This window comes from Lotus japonicus, chromosome 1 (genome assembly GCF_012489685.1).
Source record: "Lotus japonicus ecotype B-129 chromosome 1, LjGifu_v1.2".
NCBI lineage: Eukaryota > Viridiplantae > Streptophyta > Magnoliopsida > Fabales > Fabaceae > Lotus > Lotus japonicus.
In genome coordinates this window covers 86,451,239-86,469,292 of record NC_080041.1, presented here as the reverse complement: position 1 = coordinate 86,469,292, position 18,054 = coordinate 86,451,239, and the positions used below count along the sequence as shown (strand labels likewise).

At 35.7% G+C, this 18,054-nt stretch overlaps 3 protein-coding genes across 7 annotated transcripts; all 3 read left to right on the top strand.

Annotated features, from left to right (window-relative positions):
* The first annotated feature begins 98 nt into the window (after positions 1-98).
* On the top strand, positions 99-2,873 carry LOC130727360 (uncharacterized). Its single transcript, XM_057578468.1, has 3 exons — positions 99-1,468; positions 1,916-2,093; positions 2,313-2,873. Exon 1 carries the CDS (start codon positions 250-252, stop codon positions 1,393-1,395), a length of 1,146 nt encoding a protein of 381 aa, XP_057434451.1. The 5' UTR covers positions 99-249; the 3' UTR covers positions 1,396-1,468; positions 1,916-2,093; positions 2,313-2,873.
* Positions 2,874-8,521: 5,648 nt separating this feature from the next.
* Positions 8,522-11,919, top strand: LOC130727361 (ER membrane protein complex subunit 7 homolog). The gene is made up of 7 exons (XM_057578469.1): positions 8,522-8,716; positions 8,827-8,870; positions 9,829-9,937; positions 10,129-10,192; positions 10,288-10,404; positions 10,499-10,607; positions 11,523-11,919. Exons 1-7 carry the CDS (start codon positions 8,625-8,627, stop codon positions 11,615-11,617), a joined length of 630 nt encoding a protein of 209 aa, XP_057434452.1. The 5' UTR covers positions 8,522-8,624; the 3' UTR covers positions 11,618-11,919.
* Positions 11,920-12,970: 1,051 nt separating this feature from the next.
* On the top strand, positions 12,971-18,054 carry LOC130727358 (cysteine--tRNA ligase, chloroplastic/mitochondrial). 5 transcript variants are annotated; one of them, XR_009015257.1, is made up of 10 exons: positions 12,971-13,376; positions 13,506-13,569; positions 14,444-14,605; positions 14,827-14,997; positions 15,149-15,430; positions 15,607-15,732; positions 15,918-16,121; positions 16,654-16,755; positions 17,407-17,489; positions 17,594-17,732. XR_009015257.1 is itself a non-coding variant. In XM_057578463.1 (9 exons), exons 1-9 carry the CDS (start codon positions 13,051-13,053, stop codon positions 17,831-17,833), a joined length of 1,677 nt encoding a protein of 558 aa, XP_057434446.1. In that variant the 5' UTR covers positions 12,972-13,050; the 3' UTR covers positions 17,834-18,054. The 5 variants fall into 5 exon arrangements, 4 of the variants coding, with proteins under 4 accessions (XP_057434446.1, XP_057434447.1, XP_057434448.1 ...); XM_057578463.1 differs by lacking the exon at positions 17,407-17,489 and having other exon boundaries at positions 12,972-13,376; positions 17,594-18,054; XM_057578464.1 differs by lacking the exon at positions 17,407-17,489 and having other exon boundaries at positions 13,147-13,376; positions 13,502-13,569; positions 17,594-18,054.

Here is an 18,054-nt window from a genome sequence, read left to right as displayed (position 1 = left end):
GCATAACGACCAAGAAAAAAAAGAGAGAATAAACTATGTTTAGGGGGGGAAGAAGTATTAATATAAGACTTACGTGGACTCCCTCCATTGAATGGCTGGTCCTTGAATTAATAGACTGACAGTTGAGTTTGCGTTTGGTTTCTCTTCCTTCCTTCTTTGTCTTTTCTGTTTCATCTCCCATTCTTCACGTAATTTCCAGCACAAACCAAACTCACTCCCTCACTTCAATTCAATTTCCACCCTCTTCACATGGACGATCCTCCTTCCAAACACCGCATCCTCACTCTCCTCACCGCTCTCCTCGAAGCATCCAAAGATCTCCACACCAAAACCACCCCCTTCTCCACCCTCAACCCAGACTCCATTGACACTCTCCTCAACCTCGAAACCAAAGCAATCACCGTCTTCTCAACCGACCCAAACCTCCACCCCCTCACCCACACCCTCTCCACCCTCAAAACCCTCATCGAGAATCTCCACAGCTGTCAAGGCTACAACCCGAACTCCCTCCTCCGCCGCCACATCACCACCTACAAAATCTCCCAAACCGCCATCACATTCGAGGCCGAAATCCAAGCCTACATCGACCGCGTCACCGTTCACGACCTCGTGACAACGCTACAACAGCCTCACGGTGAGGATGAGCAGGTGAACGCGCTGGTTGAGTTCGAGCAGAGGTTGGCTCAGGGTTTTGATTTGGGGTTTCAGGATCTGGTGTTGCGGGCGAAGGTGTTCACGGTTCTGGAGCGGACGTTGTTTGAGCCGCTGAGCTCGAAGAGGGTGAAGGAGGAAGCTGCGGTGGCCATTGCTGCTCTGGTAAAATTCAACAAGAATGTGTTTGTTGGGTTGGTGTTGATGGGTCCTACCATCAAGGCGTTGATAGCTATGGCTTCTACGTGTTCGGTTCAGGTTCTGACGTCGTTGGTGAGGTTCATTCGGAGTCCTTTGGTGGATGAAATTTTGTCACATGGAGAGATTCCAACGATTGTTGGGTTTTTAAGGTTACAGGATTTGTCTCTTTGTGCTGCGGCGTTGGATTGTGTTATGGAAATTGCATACATTGGGAGGATGGAAGTGGTTGAAGCTATGTTTCAGGAGAATTTGGTGAAGATACTCATGGAGTTGCAGAGGAAGGGTAGTGAAAGTGGGGATTCTTCATATGATGTGGAGGAGAACAGAGGAAGAGAAAAATATGAGGGTGTGGAGGAGTTTGATGCTGTTTTCGCTGGTTGTGTTTCGAGGTTTGCTATTCAATTGGAAGTGGGGGAAGGTTTGACATCTGAGGAGAAAACAGAGGTGAAATTGGAGGTATTGAAGATGGTGAAGAAGGCTTCTCAGTCAGATGCAGAGTGCGCCACCGTTAGCGCCGAGATACTGTGGGGTTCTACGCCATAAAAAGGGTGCTTGCTTTGGTGTTTATTGCCAGAACTCATCATTTTGGGCTCCACAAGGCCATGATGCTTGCGAGGTGCACTCTCATTAGTCATTTCTCTACTTAAATGCTGAGGGTGTGGTGGGGTTTAAAGGTTTCTCGTCTGCAAATGGTTTAATTTGGTTGGTTTTGTGGGACACTATCTTAAATGGTGGTTATGGATAGGCTTTTTCTAGTGGTATATGTGTTGTTGTTACTTGTTAGGCCATTTTTTTTATTTGGGTATGAGTCTTGTTGTTTAGACTAGGTTAGGGTTGAGCTTTGCTGATACTATATATGTAAAAGAAAGTGAGACAAAGTGGATTTCAAGACCTACTATATGATATATACCTACTATATGATTGATTTGATTCTGATAATCTGATACTAAACAAATATATGCACATAATACTTTTGTATGTTAGTTCAATGTGAATTTGTGTTGAGTTGAATGGGAATCTACTGATACTTTTCATTTAATGTTGTTTATTTCTGTGGTTGCAGGAATTAGCCTTCCTCCAACGCGAGATTTGAAGAATTTTAACTTTCCCAGATCTCGTTGGCAATTCGGTGCAGCAGCGTGCAGATCTTGTAGTTTCTCCAACCAGAATTTGATGTTGTGATGGGTTGGAGATACAAGGCTGGCTTGTTCCTCATAGCCACTATCATTATCTGTTGGGAGGTAAAAAGCATTCTCATTCTAAGTTTCCTCATTGCCCCCTTTCATTGAGTTTCCATGGTTGATCTCTAGGTTTCTTTAATACTAGTTGAATGGGACTAAATAACCCTTTGGTGTGTATGCTACTATGTTAACCAAATAAGCAAAAAAGGATACAAGTTATTGTTTTAACTAAATTTGATTTGATTTTGAAGCTTTGCTGAATGGAGTCTTTCTTTACAGGGTATTTTACAAGCAATAAGCAGCCATTTGCACTAACATATCTTGGAGCTTCTCTTATGGTTGTGGCGTAGTGTTCCTCCCTATAGCATTCATTAAGGACTGGTTTTATACCTTGCTTAAACGCTGGTCTTCTAAAAGTGGTAAAAATTTAGAACGCATAGATGATTTTTCTGTCAGGGTTAGCTCTCTCTCAAAGGCAACTGAGTGCAGAAAAACTTTGAACTGGAACTGGGGAGTGTGATTCTAAAAGATAGTGATTTAGACCCTTAACTCTTGCAGAAGTGAAGGTTTATGACGCTGTATATGTTTTTAAGTTCCAACTAACTAACTATAGTTGCCACAACTATTGATTAGTTACAATGAAGATATGTGCTCTTAACTCCATGAGGTTGGGGCATATATGTCAAAGTGACCTATTTAGATGTGTGAATTGAGTTAGAGATATTGGTATATTAAGGACATCATCTAAATGTTGATTGGTCTTCACATGAATGTGTTTCAAAAGTCTATAATTGACTCATTCTCTTACGAATGACAATCCAATATCAATATGTTTCATCCTTTTACGGAAGATAGGATTAGTTTTTTTAAGGGAAATGCAATGTAATTAACCAGAAATAGGCACATAGGTCATTACATTAAAATGAACAACTGAATCAAGCCTTGAGGGATCTTGGCACACGAGTCTAATAAGTATCATGCAGCACTGTACAATCAGTTTTAAACACAATTTGCTGAGAACCTAACTCCACCACCAACAACAAAAGTCATGACTTGTTTGAAGAAGTATGAAACAAGGTATTTTAAGAAATTGATGAATTTGAATCATTATATGACGAAACAATTTCTGGGTGAAAAGCAAGGAAACACTAAAACCATCTGATTTTTTTGCAAAATCAATCATGTATGACTAATCTACATTTTGCCCTTGCATTCCAGGATTTCTTGATACAATATAATTCTTGAGTGGAAATATAAATAATTCTTGCAAAATTAATATTCTTATTTTTTATACAATTCTTCGACTCATGGTTGAAGAAAAAATTGAATAGTAAATATTTTTGTTTTGTTCATAAGGAAGATCCACCAGAGACAATCATGCATGTTTGAATTGAAAATATTCTTATCATGATGGGTCTAATTTTTTGGGAGGAAATTTTTTTCTATCTACGAGACTTGTTTTAAAAAATAAAAATAGACAAAAAGACTAAAATTTTAAAAGCATGTATAATATTTGATAAACAACTTGATTTGGTTTTAGATTTCTTTTGTTTTTATTAAATGGGCAAAATAATGGGTTCGAGATTAAAATAAGTACAAAGATCAAAGTGATCTTCATATTTATGATTATATTATTCGAATCAACTACAAAATTAATATCATATCACACACACCAAAGCTATCACACACGTATTTTTAGCATTGGTCTCTTGGGATCAAAGCTATCATAGTATCCATAAAGTTGATGTTATTAACTTGGAAAGGTTGATGCTAATGGAATAAAGTTAGCTAGTGTAGATTAACGCTCACTATAAGAAAATGTTCATTAATATAGGTCAAAAGCTAACCATAATAAAATAAAAGCTGACACAAAACTCAATTTAATTTTGGCGTCGTGACACGCTCTAAAATCTAAAATGTAGGATGATATTTTTCTGGTCTTTAAAGCTGACAATTATTATTCACTTGACTTTAGCTCCGATAAAGCTGGTATTGATGTCACCACAGCTGAGCTCACAAAGCTGACTTTTTTTTTATCATTTATTAACTTTACCCTCCACCGTTGGATAAAGAGAGGATTCATACATACATACCCTTATAAAACTGGGCATACCTACCCTAGTCCTTTCTGCCCTAGTTTTACAAATCAGAATGCCAAAACATATTGCCTCTGCCACAACCGAGGTAATCGGAAACATAGACCTCCTATGGGAGATCCTTATTCGGCTACCGCTGAAACCCCTTATCTAATCAAAGTGCGTTTCAAAGCGCTGGCTGACACTCATCTCCGATCAACGATTCCGAGACGCTCACTCCATTCACCAACACAGACGCTACCCCACTTCCCTCATTTTCTCCAACGTGTATGATGAACCATCGCAAATTCTCTCATTTACCATCGCCACCACAATTCTAACACTTCGTGCTCTTGAACTCAATTTCCCTGATGAGCACGAAGAAGTCATCGTTGTTCGTTCCTGCAATGGTCTTCTCCTCTGTCGTGGCTATGGTCCCAATTACTTCATCTGCAACCCAAACAGCGGAAACTTCACCACTCTCACTCCATGGAGGCCTGAAAGTAAAAGCATTGACTTTTATCTAGCTTTTGACCCCTGCATGTCGCCTGACTATAAAGTCATTTCAGTTGCGCAACTGAATTCACCGCTTCACTGAGTCTTCAATGTATGTTCCTTCAAAACCGGTTTGCAAATTGGCCCTGGTGTTCCTATAGAGATCCCATTTGAACTAGATGTTGCTTATGGGGTTTACTGCAATGGTGCCATTTATTGGTGCTGGGGAAGTGATTTCTCCGTGTACTTTGATGTTGATACTCAAACCCTCAAAATTTTCCCGATGCCCTTGTCTGATTTGGAATGGGAGAACCAATGTATTGCGCATTTTGGAGAATCTGCTGGCCATTTGTATTTGATCCTTTGTGAGGAAGATCCCAATCTTGAATTTGAAGAATTACTACCTTATGATATTTTTGAGTTGAAGGAAGATCTCTCCGGATGGTTATTGAAACATCGTGTTGATTTTAATCCTTTACGAGGCGGATTTCCAGAGATACTTTGGTACTGGCGTGATTTGAGCTTTTACATTGTTCTCACAGTGAAAGATGAGAAATTATCATTGTCTGTGTTGGTTCTAGACATAGATAAAGATGTAGGCCTTCTCTATGATCCAGTGGATAAAGCTTCAACAAAATTATGTGATTATGAGACGGTCAACTCACCTGAATGTGTATATAACTGGGGGTTATTTAGTATTTTGAAAACGTTGCTCATATAGAGGTAACTGCTTAATTATAAATGAATTTTTTAGTAATTAGCTAATTACCTTATAAAGTGCAAGGTATTATTTGTGTTTTTCATTTTTATTTTTACTTACTTTGCTTCTTGATGCTTTTAGTTTTTGCTATTAAGGATATGATTGGTTGTCTTTCAAATGGACTCATCATTATCAAACTAACTTAGTGGTGTATTTTTTTTCTTCCTTTTATTCTCTTGTATGTTCATGTTCAGTTATTAAGAAGTATTAAACAATGTGTTTTAAGAAATTGATGAATTTAAACCATTATATGTTGTAGGTGAAAGATGAGCTTGAATCTTCACCGGAAGTTTGTTCATCTAGGTGGATTTAGCTGGGCACTGTTGTTTGGGATTGTAGCTTGTTCTATTTGGAAAAATAAGTGTGATTTAATTTTCAATAATAATATAGCCACGTTTTGTAACCTGATGATTCTCATTATGAGATATACCGCTGAAATTGCCCAGAATGTTCACCTTCGTGATGCGATTTCTAGGATATCACCAGATTACTTGTCTTAACTAGAACGCTACATGGTAAAACACTTTTTGATTACCCACTTCGAAGTGTGCAAATGCTAGAAGATAAAAATAAGGTGTTTTTCAAGTCCTAAATGCATAAATCTATTGCTCATAATTAAGTCACAAGATTGTTCGTTGGATCCATTTGTTTGTTTTACATGTAAATAACAGGTAAAAAGTGACGCTACAAGTAATTTAGTGTCTGCTTAGAGTCATTGTCAGGACGTACGTTAACGTGGTAAAACCTAAATTTTTAGCATTGGTCTCTTGGGATCAAAGCTATCATAGTATCCGTAAAGTTGGCGTTATTAACTTGGAAAGGTTGATGCTAATGGTATAAAATTAGTGTAGATTAACGCTCACTACGAGAAAATGCTCATTAGTATAGGTCAAAAGCTAACCATGATAAAGTAAAAGCTGACACAAAAATCAATTTAATGTTGGCGTCGTGACACACTCTAAAATCTAAAATCCAGGAAGATATTTTTTGGTCTTTAAAGCTGACAATTACTACTTTAGCTCTGGTAAAGCTGATATTGATGCCACCACAGCTGAGCTCACAAAGCTGACTTTTTTTATCATTTATTAAATTTACCCTCCACCACTGGATAGAGAGAGAGGATTCATACATACACACCCTTATAAAACCGAGCATACCTACCCTAGTCCTTTATGCCTTATTTTTACAAATCAGAATGCAAAAACACAATACCTCCGCCACAATCGAGGTCATCGAAAACATAGACCTCTTATGGGAGATCTTTATTCGGCTACCGTAGAAACCTTTTATCCAATCAAAGTGTGTTTCAAAGCAGTGGCTGACACTCATCTCCAATCAACGATTCCGATACACTCGCTCCATTTACCAACACCCACGCAGCATCCAGTTCAAGTTTCAGATACTATGATAGCATCAAACTATTGATTAGTTACAATGAAGATATGTGCTCGTAAGTTCCTCTTATATGAGGTTGGGGCATATATGTCAAAGTGACCTATTTAGATGTGTGAATTGAGTTCGGGATATTGGTATATTAAGGACATCATCTAAATGTTGATTGGTCTTCACATGAATGTGTTTCAAAAGTCTAGAATTGACTCATTCTCTTACAAATGACAATCCAATATCAATATGTTTCATCCTTTTAGGGAAGATAGGATTTTTTTTTTATTAAGGAAAATGCAATATAATTAACCAGAAATTGGCACAGAGGTCATTACATTAAAATGAACAACTAAATCAAGCCTCGGGGATCTTGGCACACGAGTCTAAGTATCATGCAACACTGCACAATCAGTTTCAAACACAACTTGCTGAGAACCAAACTCCAACACCAACAACAAAAGCCAGGACTTGTTTTAAGAAGTATGAAACAAGGTATTTTAAGAAATTGATGAATTTGAATCATTATATTATGTAGGAAAAGCTAGAATTAGGGAAATGATCATTATTACGTAATAATTTCTAAGCGAAAAACAAGGAAGCACTAAAACCATATGATTTTTTTTGCAAATTAGTCATACATATATCATATGGTTTTAGTGCTTCCTTGCTTTTCGCTTAGAAATTATTACGTAATAATGATCATTTCTCTAATTCTAGCTTTTCCTACATATGAAACCTTTGTTTTAGTGTTCCTTGCTTTTCGCTTAGATATATGAAACATTATCATGCATGACTAATTTACATTTCGCCCTTGCATTCCAGGATTTCTTGATACAATATAATTCTTGAGTGGAAATATAAATAATTCTTGCAAAATTAATATTTTTTAAAGTTTAAGATAATAAATATATATATATATATATATATTATTCTTATTTTTTAAAAGAGTTGGAGACAATCCATCTCAAAATGCAAATGCGCCCACTTGAAACAAAGACCAGTAGCATCTTTAAAATAAAAAAAAAAACAGTAGCAATGAAAATCTAACGTACATCCATCTCTGGGCTTTGGGCTTCTAGACCCAACTACCCAAAAAATCTAATGTTTGACAGAAAATAACAAAGATGAGTAGTTAAAAATAGAGCCCATGTAGATGCAAGAGCCTCCAAAGCTGGAGACAACACATCAATGGGAAAACAACTTCAATATTACAAAATAGTGAAATACTCAACTAACAAATAACAATGTATTGGGGGATCAGGTTTATTAAAACTAATATACAACTACCATATAATATATGTTGTTGAAGATAAAAAGTAAGTGATAAGAGAATAAATAATAACATTCCATGTACATGTATGTATATGTATATGAGTCGTTATAACATCACAATAAACCTTTTTGGTATTAACATTCGGTACTCGGTCAATTTTTGGATGTCGTCAGATTCAGGATTTAGTCACAGTTATGACTCATCATCCCTCCCCAAAAATGTATTGTGTGGGATTGAACCCGAAAGTTATTCCCACACACTCACTCAGCCTGTATTGCAAACTAAGCTACCCATCTTGAGTATTTAGAATAAACCTTTATTTTGGTACAAGAATTTTTAATTTAAAAATTAAAAAATTAAAAAAAAAATAGAAATTGACATATTTTATTTACCATATATATTTTAATGTTTTCACTGATTTTGAACAAATTCTCACTCCTATTTTAGTCCCTGATATATGTATATGTATAATTTATCAATTCAAAAATAAATTTATCAATTAAATTCTTATAATTTGAAGTGCAGAACAATAACAGCGTGTTTTGGATTCTTCACCTGAGAAAACAAAGGCTCAGAGTTTAGATCAACTCTGAATCTTCGTTATGGCTTCCACCAAATCACTCATTCTTTTTCTTTTGATCCAATTATGTTCCTCACTTCTACCCTTCGCATTCGCTCAATCTCCTGCTACTGGGTATCCAATTTCCTCTTCCCTGTACCCTAATTTTCACTTTGCTTTCTATAATCATGTTTTTTATTGCTCGGTTATGTTGACCTGATTTTATCGAATGTAAAATTTTTCAGGTCTACCGAAGGTTTCACCATCTATGGTCGAGTGAGGATCCCCAGTATGTTCTTACCTTTTATTATCAATTATCTGATTTTGTTAATTTTTTTTTGATTTATTTGAAATTTGAATCCACCCATTATAGTTTGATGTTTAATATGGATTCTATTAGATGTTAGATGTAAAAAAGTATCAAACTTTGATCTGTATATTAAGCTTGTGCACATTGTGATGGCAAAGTTAGTAATTTAGTACTTGAATGGGTGTTGTCATGAAGTTTGGTTTTGATTAGTTGATGGGGTTGGTAATGGTACTTGGGTAATCAGTCTGTTCATGCTGTTCATATGGTTTTTGGAATTTACTGGGATTAGGGGTGCTCAAAGGTCACCTTAAAAGCTTTTGTCAGTTAATTTATTTTTAAATTTGAATATTTTGGGTTTATCCTAAAGAAGATTTGAATGTTAAACATATTATATCAATCAATCATGCTTTACTGCACCATTTTATGCATGCCGTGGATATCGTTCTGTTTTATTATATGCTTATGAGTCATGATGTCAACAAATTAAGCTTTCTCATACCGTTGTCAATGTTGTTTTGTACCTTGTACAGTATGTGTTCCTTTCTTTCCTTTTTATGAATGCATGGAGGAACCCAACATATTCACTTAAAACAAATCATCCCATTCTAACTTGGTGAATTTCACGTGGCTCAACTCAAAAATTTCCATCTGATCTAAGAACATATAGGCTTTTAATCTTGTCAGTTACTCTCATCAGCTACTTTGATGGACTGTGTTCAAACAGTTGTGATTGGAAGGTGGTGTCACTTTTGTCAATTTTAATAAGGATTTAGGGGGGTTGATGGTTTGGTTACCAGGAGGTTGAAATGTCAAAAATGAATAGTTTATTATCGATGATACATGCTGTTTGCTGTATATCTAATCTCTGACTGTGCATGGGTTTGCTATAGCCTAAAAATATTGGTCGTGTAATGTACTTATGAATTTTTTTTGACAGGTTTGGGATCAAAAGACTATATTCTTCCTGGTAAAGTTTCGAATGTCAAAGTCATACTCAATAGTGGTGAAAGAGTTACTTTTCTGAGGCCTGATGGATATTTCTCATTGTATCCTTTGCTTTGCAACTTGATTTCTACCTTTATCTAACTTGCATAATGACACTTTTTGGGATATTAAGTGCTATTTAATTATATTTTTGCTCATTTTGTTTTTGCTTTTGAGAAGTTATAGTTAATGCTGGTAAATCATTGTTAAGAAGTGATCTAGTTGACTGTTTCCTTAATGTCTATGCTTTAAGCCACAATGTGCCTGCTGGGACTCATCTAATTGAAGTGACTGCAATAGGCTACTTCTTTTCTCCGGTGAATACTCAATTTGAAAATCTCAGTAAAATTTTCCCCTAATATCTTTTTCTAGGCATGTTCATTTATTAAACTATTGTGTTCGTTGTGAAAAGGTGCGAGTTGATGTTAGTGCCAGAAACCCTGGCAAAATTCAGGCAGCACTGACAGAAACTAGGAGGGGGCTCAGTGAGTTTGTTTTAGAGCCATTAAAGCCTGAACATTATTATGAGGTTAATGTTGAAAAAAATCCTGTTCGTGTTCCCTTCCCCATTGCTTAATATTATCATCTAAAAATCTGCCTGGTGTTGTCTTGTTTTGCTGCAGATTAGGGAGCCATTCTCTGTTATGTCCATTGTGAAAAGTCCAATGGGTCTGATGATGGGATTTATGGTGATTGTTGTCTTCCTCATGCCTAAGTTAATGGAGAACATGGGTATGCCTTCTAAAACTTGTCTGTAAACTTTTTTCATTTCCTTTGGAGTCTATTTGTTTTACATGTATATGGTTATACTTGGTTTGAAAGGATGAAATAATGAGACCAGTCTTATCTTACAGCAGAAGTTGCTGTTTCTAAGCATACATCAAAATCAAAGTCTAGTTAAAATATCTGAAGCTCTTCTCATCTTTCTTCCTCTCTTCTCGATCTCTAATAAAAAAATTCTACCCAAATGTTTTCTTATTAGTGAGTCGTATGTGAAATACTTTGCAGTCCTCTGTAATCTGTGCTTTTTTAAGTGAATACATTATACATGTCAAGAAATCTCAGCTCTGAATTATGCATCGTGTCTCTTTTTTGTCTTCAACTTGTTTCTCGCATGATTGCCAAACAAGTTAATGACGAAAAACTTGTTAAGTTGCTCATTGACTCCTGCTGGGTCAAAACTCAGATAAACCTGGAAAATTTATGAAAATCTTCAGATTTGAAAATGTTGATCAACTTCTGATGTTTGTGTTTTTTTTTGGGGGGGGGGGGGGGGGTGTTTACCTTGTGCTCATATTTTTTTCTGTTACTGGCATTCATTGTTTCATTGCCTAAAAATTATGCTTAGCCTATGGTGTCCAATTTGGAGGCCTTTATTGTTGACCTCTTCTTTGTCTTGTATGATTTTATTTTCTTGAATTACACACCTTAAAGAGTATGCAATACACTCTGAAGTGTCTCCATTCATGTTTTGCTATTTTGTTACGTCTTATTTTCATGTGATGAAATGGACATCCGTCATCTCTTAAACAATCTTCTGAGTAGCAGTTGGTTTTACATATATAGAGTTATAGACCTATAAAGCATGTTATTACACTTCTCTTTACATATTGTGCTGATGGCTTCGCTATTTTGTGGTGGTAACAGATCCAGAAGAAATGAAGCGTGCACAAGAAGAAATGAGAAGTCAAGGAGTTCCATCTTTAGCAAGCCTGTTACCTGGTTCTGCAAGAAGCAACTAGGTGTATATGTAGAGAGAAAACCATGAACTATTTGGTTTCCCTAAGCTGGAACTGAAGAAATATCCCATACCATGATTGGAAATCTTTTTCATGACAAACTGGTGCTGCTGTCTTCAATTATTTATGTTTGTGGAACAGTTGAATTAGCAGTTTTTTATAGAGATGTTAACATATTTGATTTGACCAATCAGGAGTGGCCTTCTTTGTAAACTGTTATACGTTCTTATGTATGTTGATGACCATGCAGTAATGTGGATAATATTTTTAGGCTTTCTAGTGAAACTCTATAGTTTCTTCATTTAGTCCTTTTGCCTGGACAATAATTGATTTAAAGTCTGTTTTGGTGGGCATTCTTAAGTTAGTTTCTTCTCCAAACTTGGTGCTGTGTTTTCATTCCTTTGCATCCCTGGTGGAAAAAGGCTTAATTTTTATTCTTGTTGATTATGATGGTAAAATGTGAATATAACTATCTGTATGTAAGTTATGAGGCGGAGGGGATCTTGCAATTTGCAAAGTGTACAGAAACCTTAGATTGATGAGCTAAGCTTTCAAATTTTGAAATAGCTACATAATTTAAAGAATAAATATAGGTTGACTTATCTAAGTCATTGAAATACTTGATATCTTTGGAAATGCTAGTATTTATAGAAAGCCTAACATTAGTGTGTTGATCCACTATCAAGAGTTTGTAGGCTTTGTTTTTTTTTTTTTTTTTTGAATTTATTGTAGGCTTTGTTAAGCTGAACTATTTTGCATTAAAATCATATATGATAGCTAATCGTTTTTATAAATTCAAAGAGATTGAGTAACCAATTTTTTTTTTCTAAGAGATTGAGAAACAATAACATTTTATAGAGTGAGGTTAAGTGCCTCGGGTAGCGTTTCCAGCTCCAAAACCCCAAACAAGCGTTTTCTCCAACACTCCAAGTTACTGTGGTGGGTGAAACACCCGTTTTTTCCCCCAACGCGTACTCAAATAGAGTCTAAATATGTCGTATAAGATTACTCTTAACATGTGACAGTCGTAATGTGACCAATTGTTAGTCACTTATCAGTGAATATTGTAAAGCGGTTACTCAAATCAAAATTATATGTAAAAGTAATGATCAAAATCATGAAAATTTAATGTTAGAGATGAAAAACCGAATTTGCTTGTATAATGAGAGACTAAACATTTGTTTTTATGTTTGGTTGATAAATTTTTACTACTAATAAATAAATATTATATATCAATTGCTTTTCAAAATGATCAAAATTTAAATAATATAACTTGACATTCAATTTTAATAAAAATAACTTGGGCCTTGAGGGGCAGTGGCCCTATAATCTACTATTTAACGAGTAACGACATCTTTTTTCTAGTTCTAGACTCGGATCAACTCACCCGAGTGAACTCACTGGCGCCACGAACACCCATTGTCGATAACGCGATAATGGGAACTCTATCTCTTCTGAAATGCTACAGACCCTTCTCCTCTATGGTTCTCCCTCACTCAGCAGCCATCTTCAGGCGCAACAACTTACCTTCTTTTCGCGCCGTCGCATCCTCCCCGCCGTTGACGGCGGAGAAGAATTTCGACGGCGAGAGTTTCCATTCGAAGCCGGAGGTGTGGCTGCACAACACCATGAGTAAGAGGAAGGAGCTTTTCAAACCCAAAGTGGAATCCAAAGTCGGAATGTATGTCTGTGGAGTCACCGCTTATGATTTCAGTCATATTGGTCATGCTCGTGTTTATGTCAATTTCGATCTTCTTTACAGGTTCATCTCTATTTTGTCTCATTAGAGAAAAACCCAGTTAAAAAAATTTGATTTTTTCTATGCCCATTATGATTTGAACCAGTTTGGTTTTAGTACTGATTGGTTTTGCTTCGTTTGACAATTAGGCAGATATTTTAAGCATTTGGGATTTGAAGTGTGTTATGTTCGCAATTTTACTGATGTAGATGACAAGGTGAGTGTCTATTTGCTTTCTACTTGTACCCCTTGGTCTTTTTCCAATGATTTTCATTATTGGAAACTTAGCTTGAGATAATTGAGGCAATGCTCTTTGTTATTTAGTAATGCATCTTTTAGCTTATTAGAGAAGTAATGAGTGATGTTAGTTACTGTTAGTAATTCTAACTTTGGTTTGTTTAAGTTAAGCTGTTTACTTATTGAAAAAATTTAATAGCTAGATTGCTGAAGAAACATAATCTTCAAAGTGCAATTTTTGAAACTAGGCACTTTATGTAACTTTACACTGAGTGGATGAGGGAAATGAGGTTCTAGAGTAATATTAGAAGGGTTCAATTTAATGATGTATCTCAATTCTGTCTATGTGGAAATGGGCTTAATCCATCTCACAATCTATATCTTACTTAGACAGTTAGACCCAGTTTGGGAGAGCTTATTTGAGCTTATCTGATAGCATAAGTGCTTGTGCAAGTGTTTGGGAGGCCTACCATAAGCTGTTTTGAGCTTATTTTCATAAGCTACTCAGAAGTCAGGACAGCTTATGAAGAAGAGCTTATGCTTATATATAGCTAATTTTCAATTTATTTTAATAATTTTTTTAAAATAACTTATGAATAAGCGCTTATGGTTGCTTATGACCATAAGCGCTTAATTAAGTTGTTTTCCCAAACGGGGCCTTAGTCTCTTTGCCATTCAATCATTGTCATATAAATATACTTTGAATCATTTAGAGGTTGGATCATACGAATTTTTTTTTAATAAGTTTTCAAAAATTTCAATTTTGATTATATCCTTTTCTTGTAAATGCAAAGTACCCACTGCTTTTTAATTGGTATTACAGGATCTTAGTCTGCGCTTTTCAAATTATGTAGATAATTGCTAGATCAAAGGAGTTAGGAGAAGACCCAATCAGTTTGAGCAGGCGTTTTTGTGAAGAGTTCTGTCAAGACATGGAGACTCTTAATTGTTTGCCTCCTTCTGAGCAACCAAAAGTCTCAGACCACATGCCCCAAATCATTGATATGATTGAGAAGGTATCTTTGCTGTCCGTTTTACTATTGGATCAAATGTAACCTGAGAAGATTAACAAATTCAATACTCTTGTTTTATATTCCATATATACGAAGGCTTACATGGATATATTATTGGTATATGAAATGCTTCTCTTCGTTGTGTACTATTAATCTCTTCTATTAATTTGCTTAAGAAATGTAATGTTGACTCATTGCTAATCAGTTAACATCCTTGTTCATAGATTCTTAATAATGGGTATGCCTACATCATTGATGGGGATGTATACTTTGATGTAAAAAAATTCCCAGAATATGGAAAATTATCCAGTCGAAATCTAGAAGATAATCGAGCTGGTGAGAGGGTTGCTGTTGACACAAGGAAGAAAAATCCTGCTGATTTTGCTCTTTGGAAGGTATTATATATTAGTGATAGATGATGATAATTATAATGATAATGTTGAATATATTGACCTCTTACATATTTCAATTTATTATTATGAAATACTTTAAAGTCTTAATTTAGTTGTAACATGTTTATTGTGGATTTTCAATACTGTTCTGCAGTCTGCAAAGCCAGGAGAGCCATTTTGGGAGACTCCCTGGGGTCCTGGAAGACCTGGGTGGCATATTGAATGTAGTGCTATGAGTGCAACTTATCTTGGATACTCTTTTGACATCCACGGTGGAGGGATTGACCTTGTGTTTCCTCACCATGAAAATGAAATTGCTCAGAGTTGTGCTGCTTGTAAGAAAAGTGATATAAGCCTATGGATGCACAATGGTTTTGTCACCATTGACTCTGTGAAGATGTCTAAATCCCTGGGAAATTTTTTCACAATACGGCAGGTGACACCTTCCTTACGGTTTAAACTTATCCTGTTTAAAGTTTTAACATATTCTTTTTCTATTAGACGAGAAGTATAATACCATTCACTTTGGACCCATAGTCCACAGTTTCTTTTCGTTGTTGATTGCCATTCAAAGGGTGAAATTCTTATCACATAAACATTTTGTGTTATTAGGTTGTAGATGTTTACCATCCTTTGGCTTTGAGATATTTTTTGATGGGCGCCCATTATAGATCTCCTATTAACTACTCTCATGTCCAGCTTGAAAGTGCTTCAGACCGTGTTTATTATATATACGAGGTACTGATTTTTTAGGCTAGAAATTACCTTCTTTCCTCTATGTGTGTGCGTATCTATGGAGTTTGCACTTTGCACACTTCATTTGTTATGCATTTACCTTATGGAAGTTCTTAACTGGGTTTGATTCTTTAGTTGTCGTTTTATTTGTTGTGTGGATGTATCTTGAAAATTATATGTTCTTGCAGACATTACATGAATGTGAAAGGTTCCTCAATCAGCAAGATCGGACAGTTAGGAAGGATAACATCCCACCAGATACTTTGAGTATTATTAATAAATTGCATGAAGTTTTTTTGACCTCAATGTCTGATGATCTTCACACTCCGGTTGTATTGGCGGGACTGTCTGACCCATTAAAATCAATTAATGACTTGCTGCATACTCGTAAGGTATGGTATCTTCTCAGATGTATAGGCATGGGAATGTATCTGCTCATTTGAAATTGTCTCCCTTCATAGATACTAAATAGGTGGGCCCTATCAAACTTAGTAAATGTTTATGAATGTCATGTGAAAATTTCACTTGAGAATCAATCCATTCCTGTCTTAAGTTTGGAAATGAGTAATTTTCAGGAATATGGTGTGCAATAGGTGTGGATTTTAGTTTAATATATTAAATTTAATTAAACTTCAGGATTTTGTTATACTTTCATCTTTGGTTCAAGCATATGTGTATTTCAATTTATTCCCCTCTAAGGTTCAACTAAAGAGTTTTGAGTGAACCTCTTCCTGGTTTTTGCAGCTAAGCTTCTATGATATGATCTCCAATTATATTGATTCAAACTTTCAGTTCTAGAAATGCAATTTTAAAATTTTACGTTATAGATGTACTCATCTGAATTAATGCTAGTTGGTTCCAGCACAAATAAAAGATATCATGCAAATGCTGTTTATAACACTTCCAAGTTCATAATTCTTTCAGGGGAAAAAACAACAATTTCGAATAGAATCGCTTGCAGCTTTGGAGAAGAGCATCGAGGATGTCCTTACTGTTTTAGGGCTTAAGCCTTCAAGCTATTCTGAGGTACGAATAGATTTGAAGTGATTGGTTTCTTTCACTGTTTTCTAATTTTTGTATTTGAGATATCAATACCCATTAATTTTATTGGGACTACAAATCTATGATTTATGTGTGCTGAAAGAGATGAAGCTTATCTCCTATATCCTTTTTTTATAGTGCGGGTAATTGTTATTTTTGAACTTTTCCAATCATTTTTTATGGGCTATTTGTTTTAGCATAGGTTAACTTCTGCTTTTTTCCAGAGTTTTCCACTCCTCAGTTGAGGGTTGGTTTGGTGATTTGGGACACTAAAATTTTCTAAATTTCCATTCAACTATGGCGTAGTGTGTTAAAGTTAAGTTAATGCGGCACTTTTTTTGTGGGTATCACCTATTGACCATTGAATTCAACATCAAGATTCATTCAGCAATCAATATACTACCACTTGGTCTCAAGTTCCTGCTAAGAAAGGGGAAGGGTGCCATAAAATTGTCCTTACATGATAATGGCATGTATATATTCTTGGGAATAGTGCTCAAATGATAGCTTTTAGGATGACATAGAAACGCAGCCAGCTTGCGAAGTTGTTGGGTTTTATAAGGATTTGTATAGAAACACACGGTGCATGTTTGAAAATCCTTTTACAATTTATTCTAAAGCAGAATCAATTCTCAGGAGTAGCATCTGGGTGTCTGATTCTGAAGAAAAAGAAACTGGTCTAAACATGCAATTGGCAGTGAATCTTATGGTGTAGAAAGGTGTTAATGGTTTGTTTCCCTGAATTTATGTGCAATATAACCAACATTCTTGTGCAATATGTTTTATCTTCCTTGTAACATGTAATCATCCTTTCATGCTGCAGATATTGGAGCAACTTAAGGAAAAAGCTTTAAAGCGCGCAAACATAACCGAAGATGAAGTGTTGAAGAAAATTGAAGGACGGGATGCTGCTAGATTGCAAAAGGAGTATGCAAAATCAGATGCAATAAGGAAGGATTTGGCTAATGTTGGCATTGCTCTTATGGACAGTCCAAATGGCACAACTTGGAGGCCTTCCATTCCTGTTCCACTTCAAGAGTTGCTCTTAGCCAAATCAGAATAAGTTACACTTGTTCCAAACCAAAACCAAGGAACTTAATCCTTAATACCTTCAAAACGTTAACGTTTTCATAGAAATAGCATTAGCTTAGTGCGGTTGTTTCGGCGACCAATATTGAACTAGGAGGATTTCAATTTTTGACCCAATTGGGCTTCTTTATATTCATTATGACAACCAATTTGAGTCCGATTCAGTTTGATAAGAAGATGAAACCTTAGCAGATC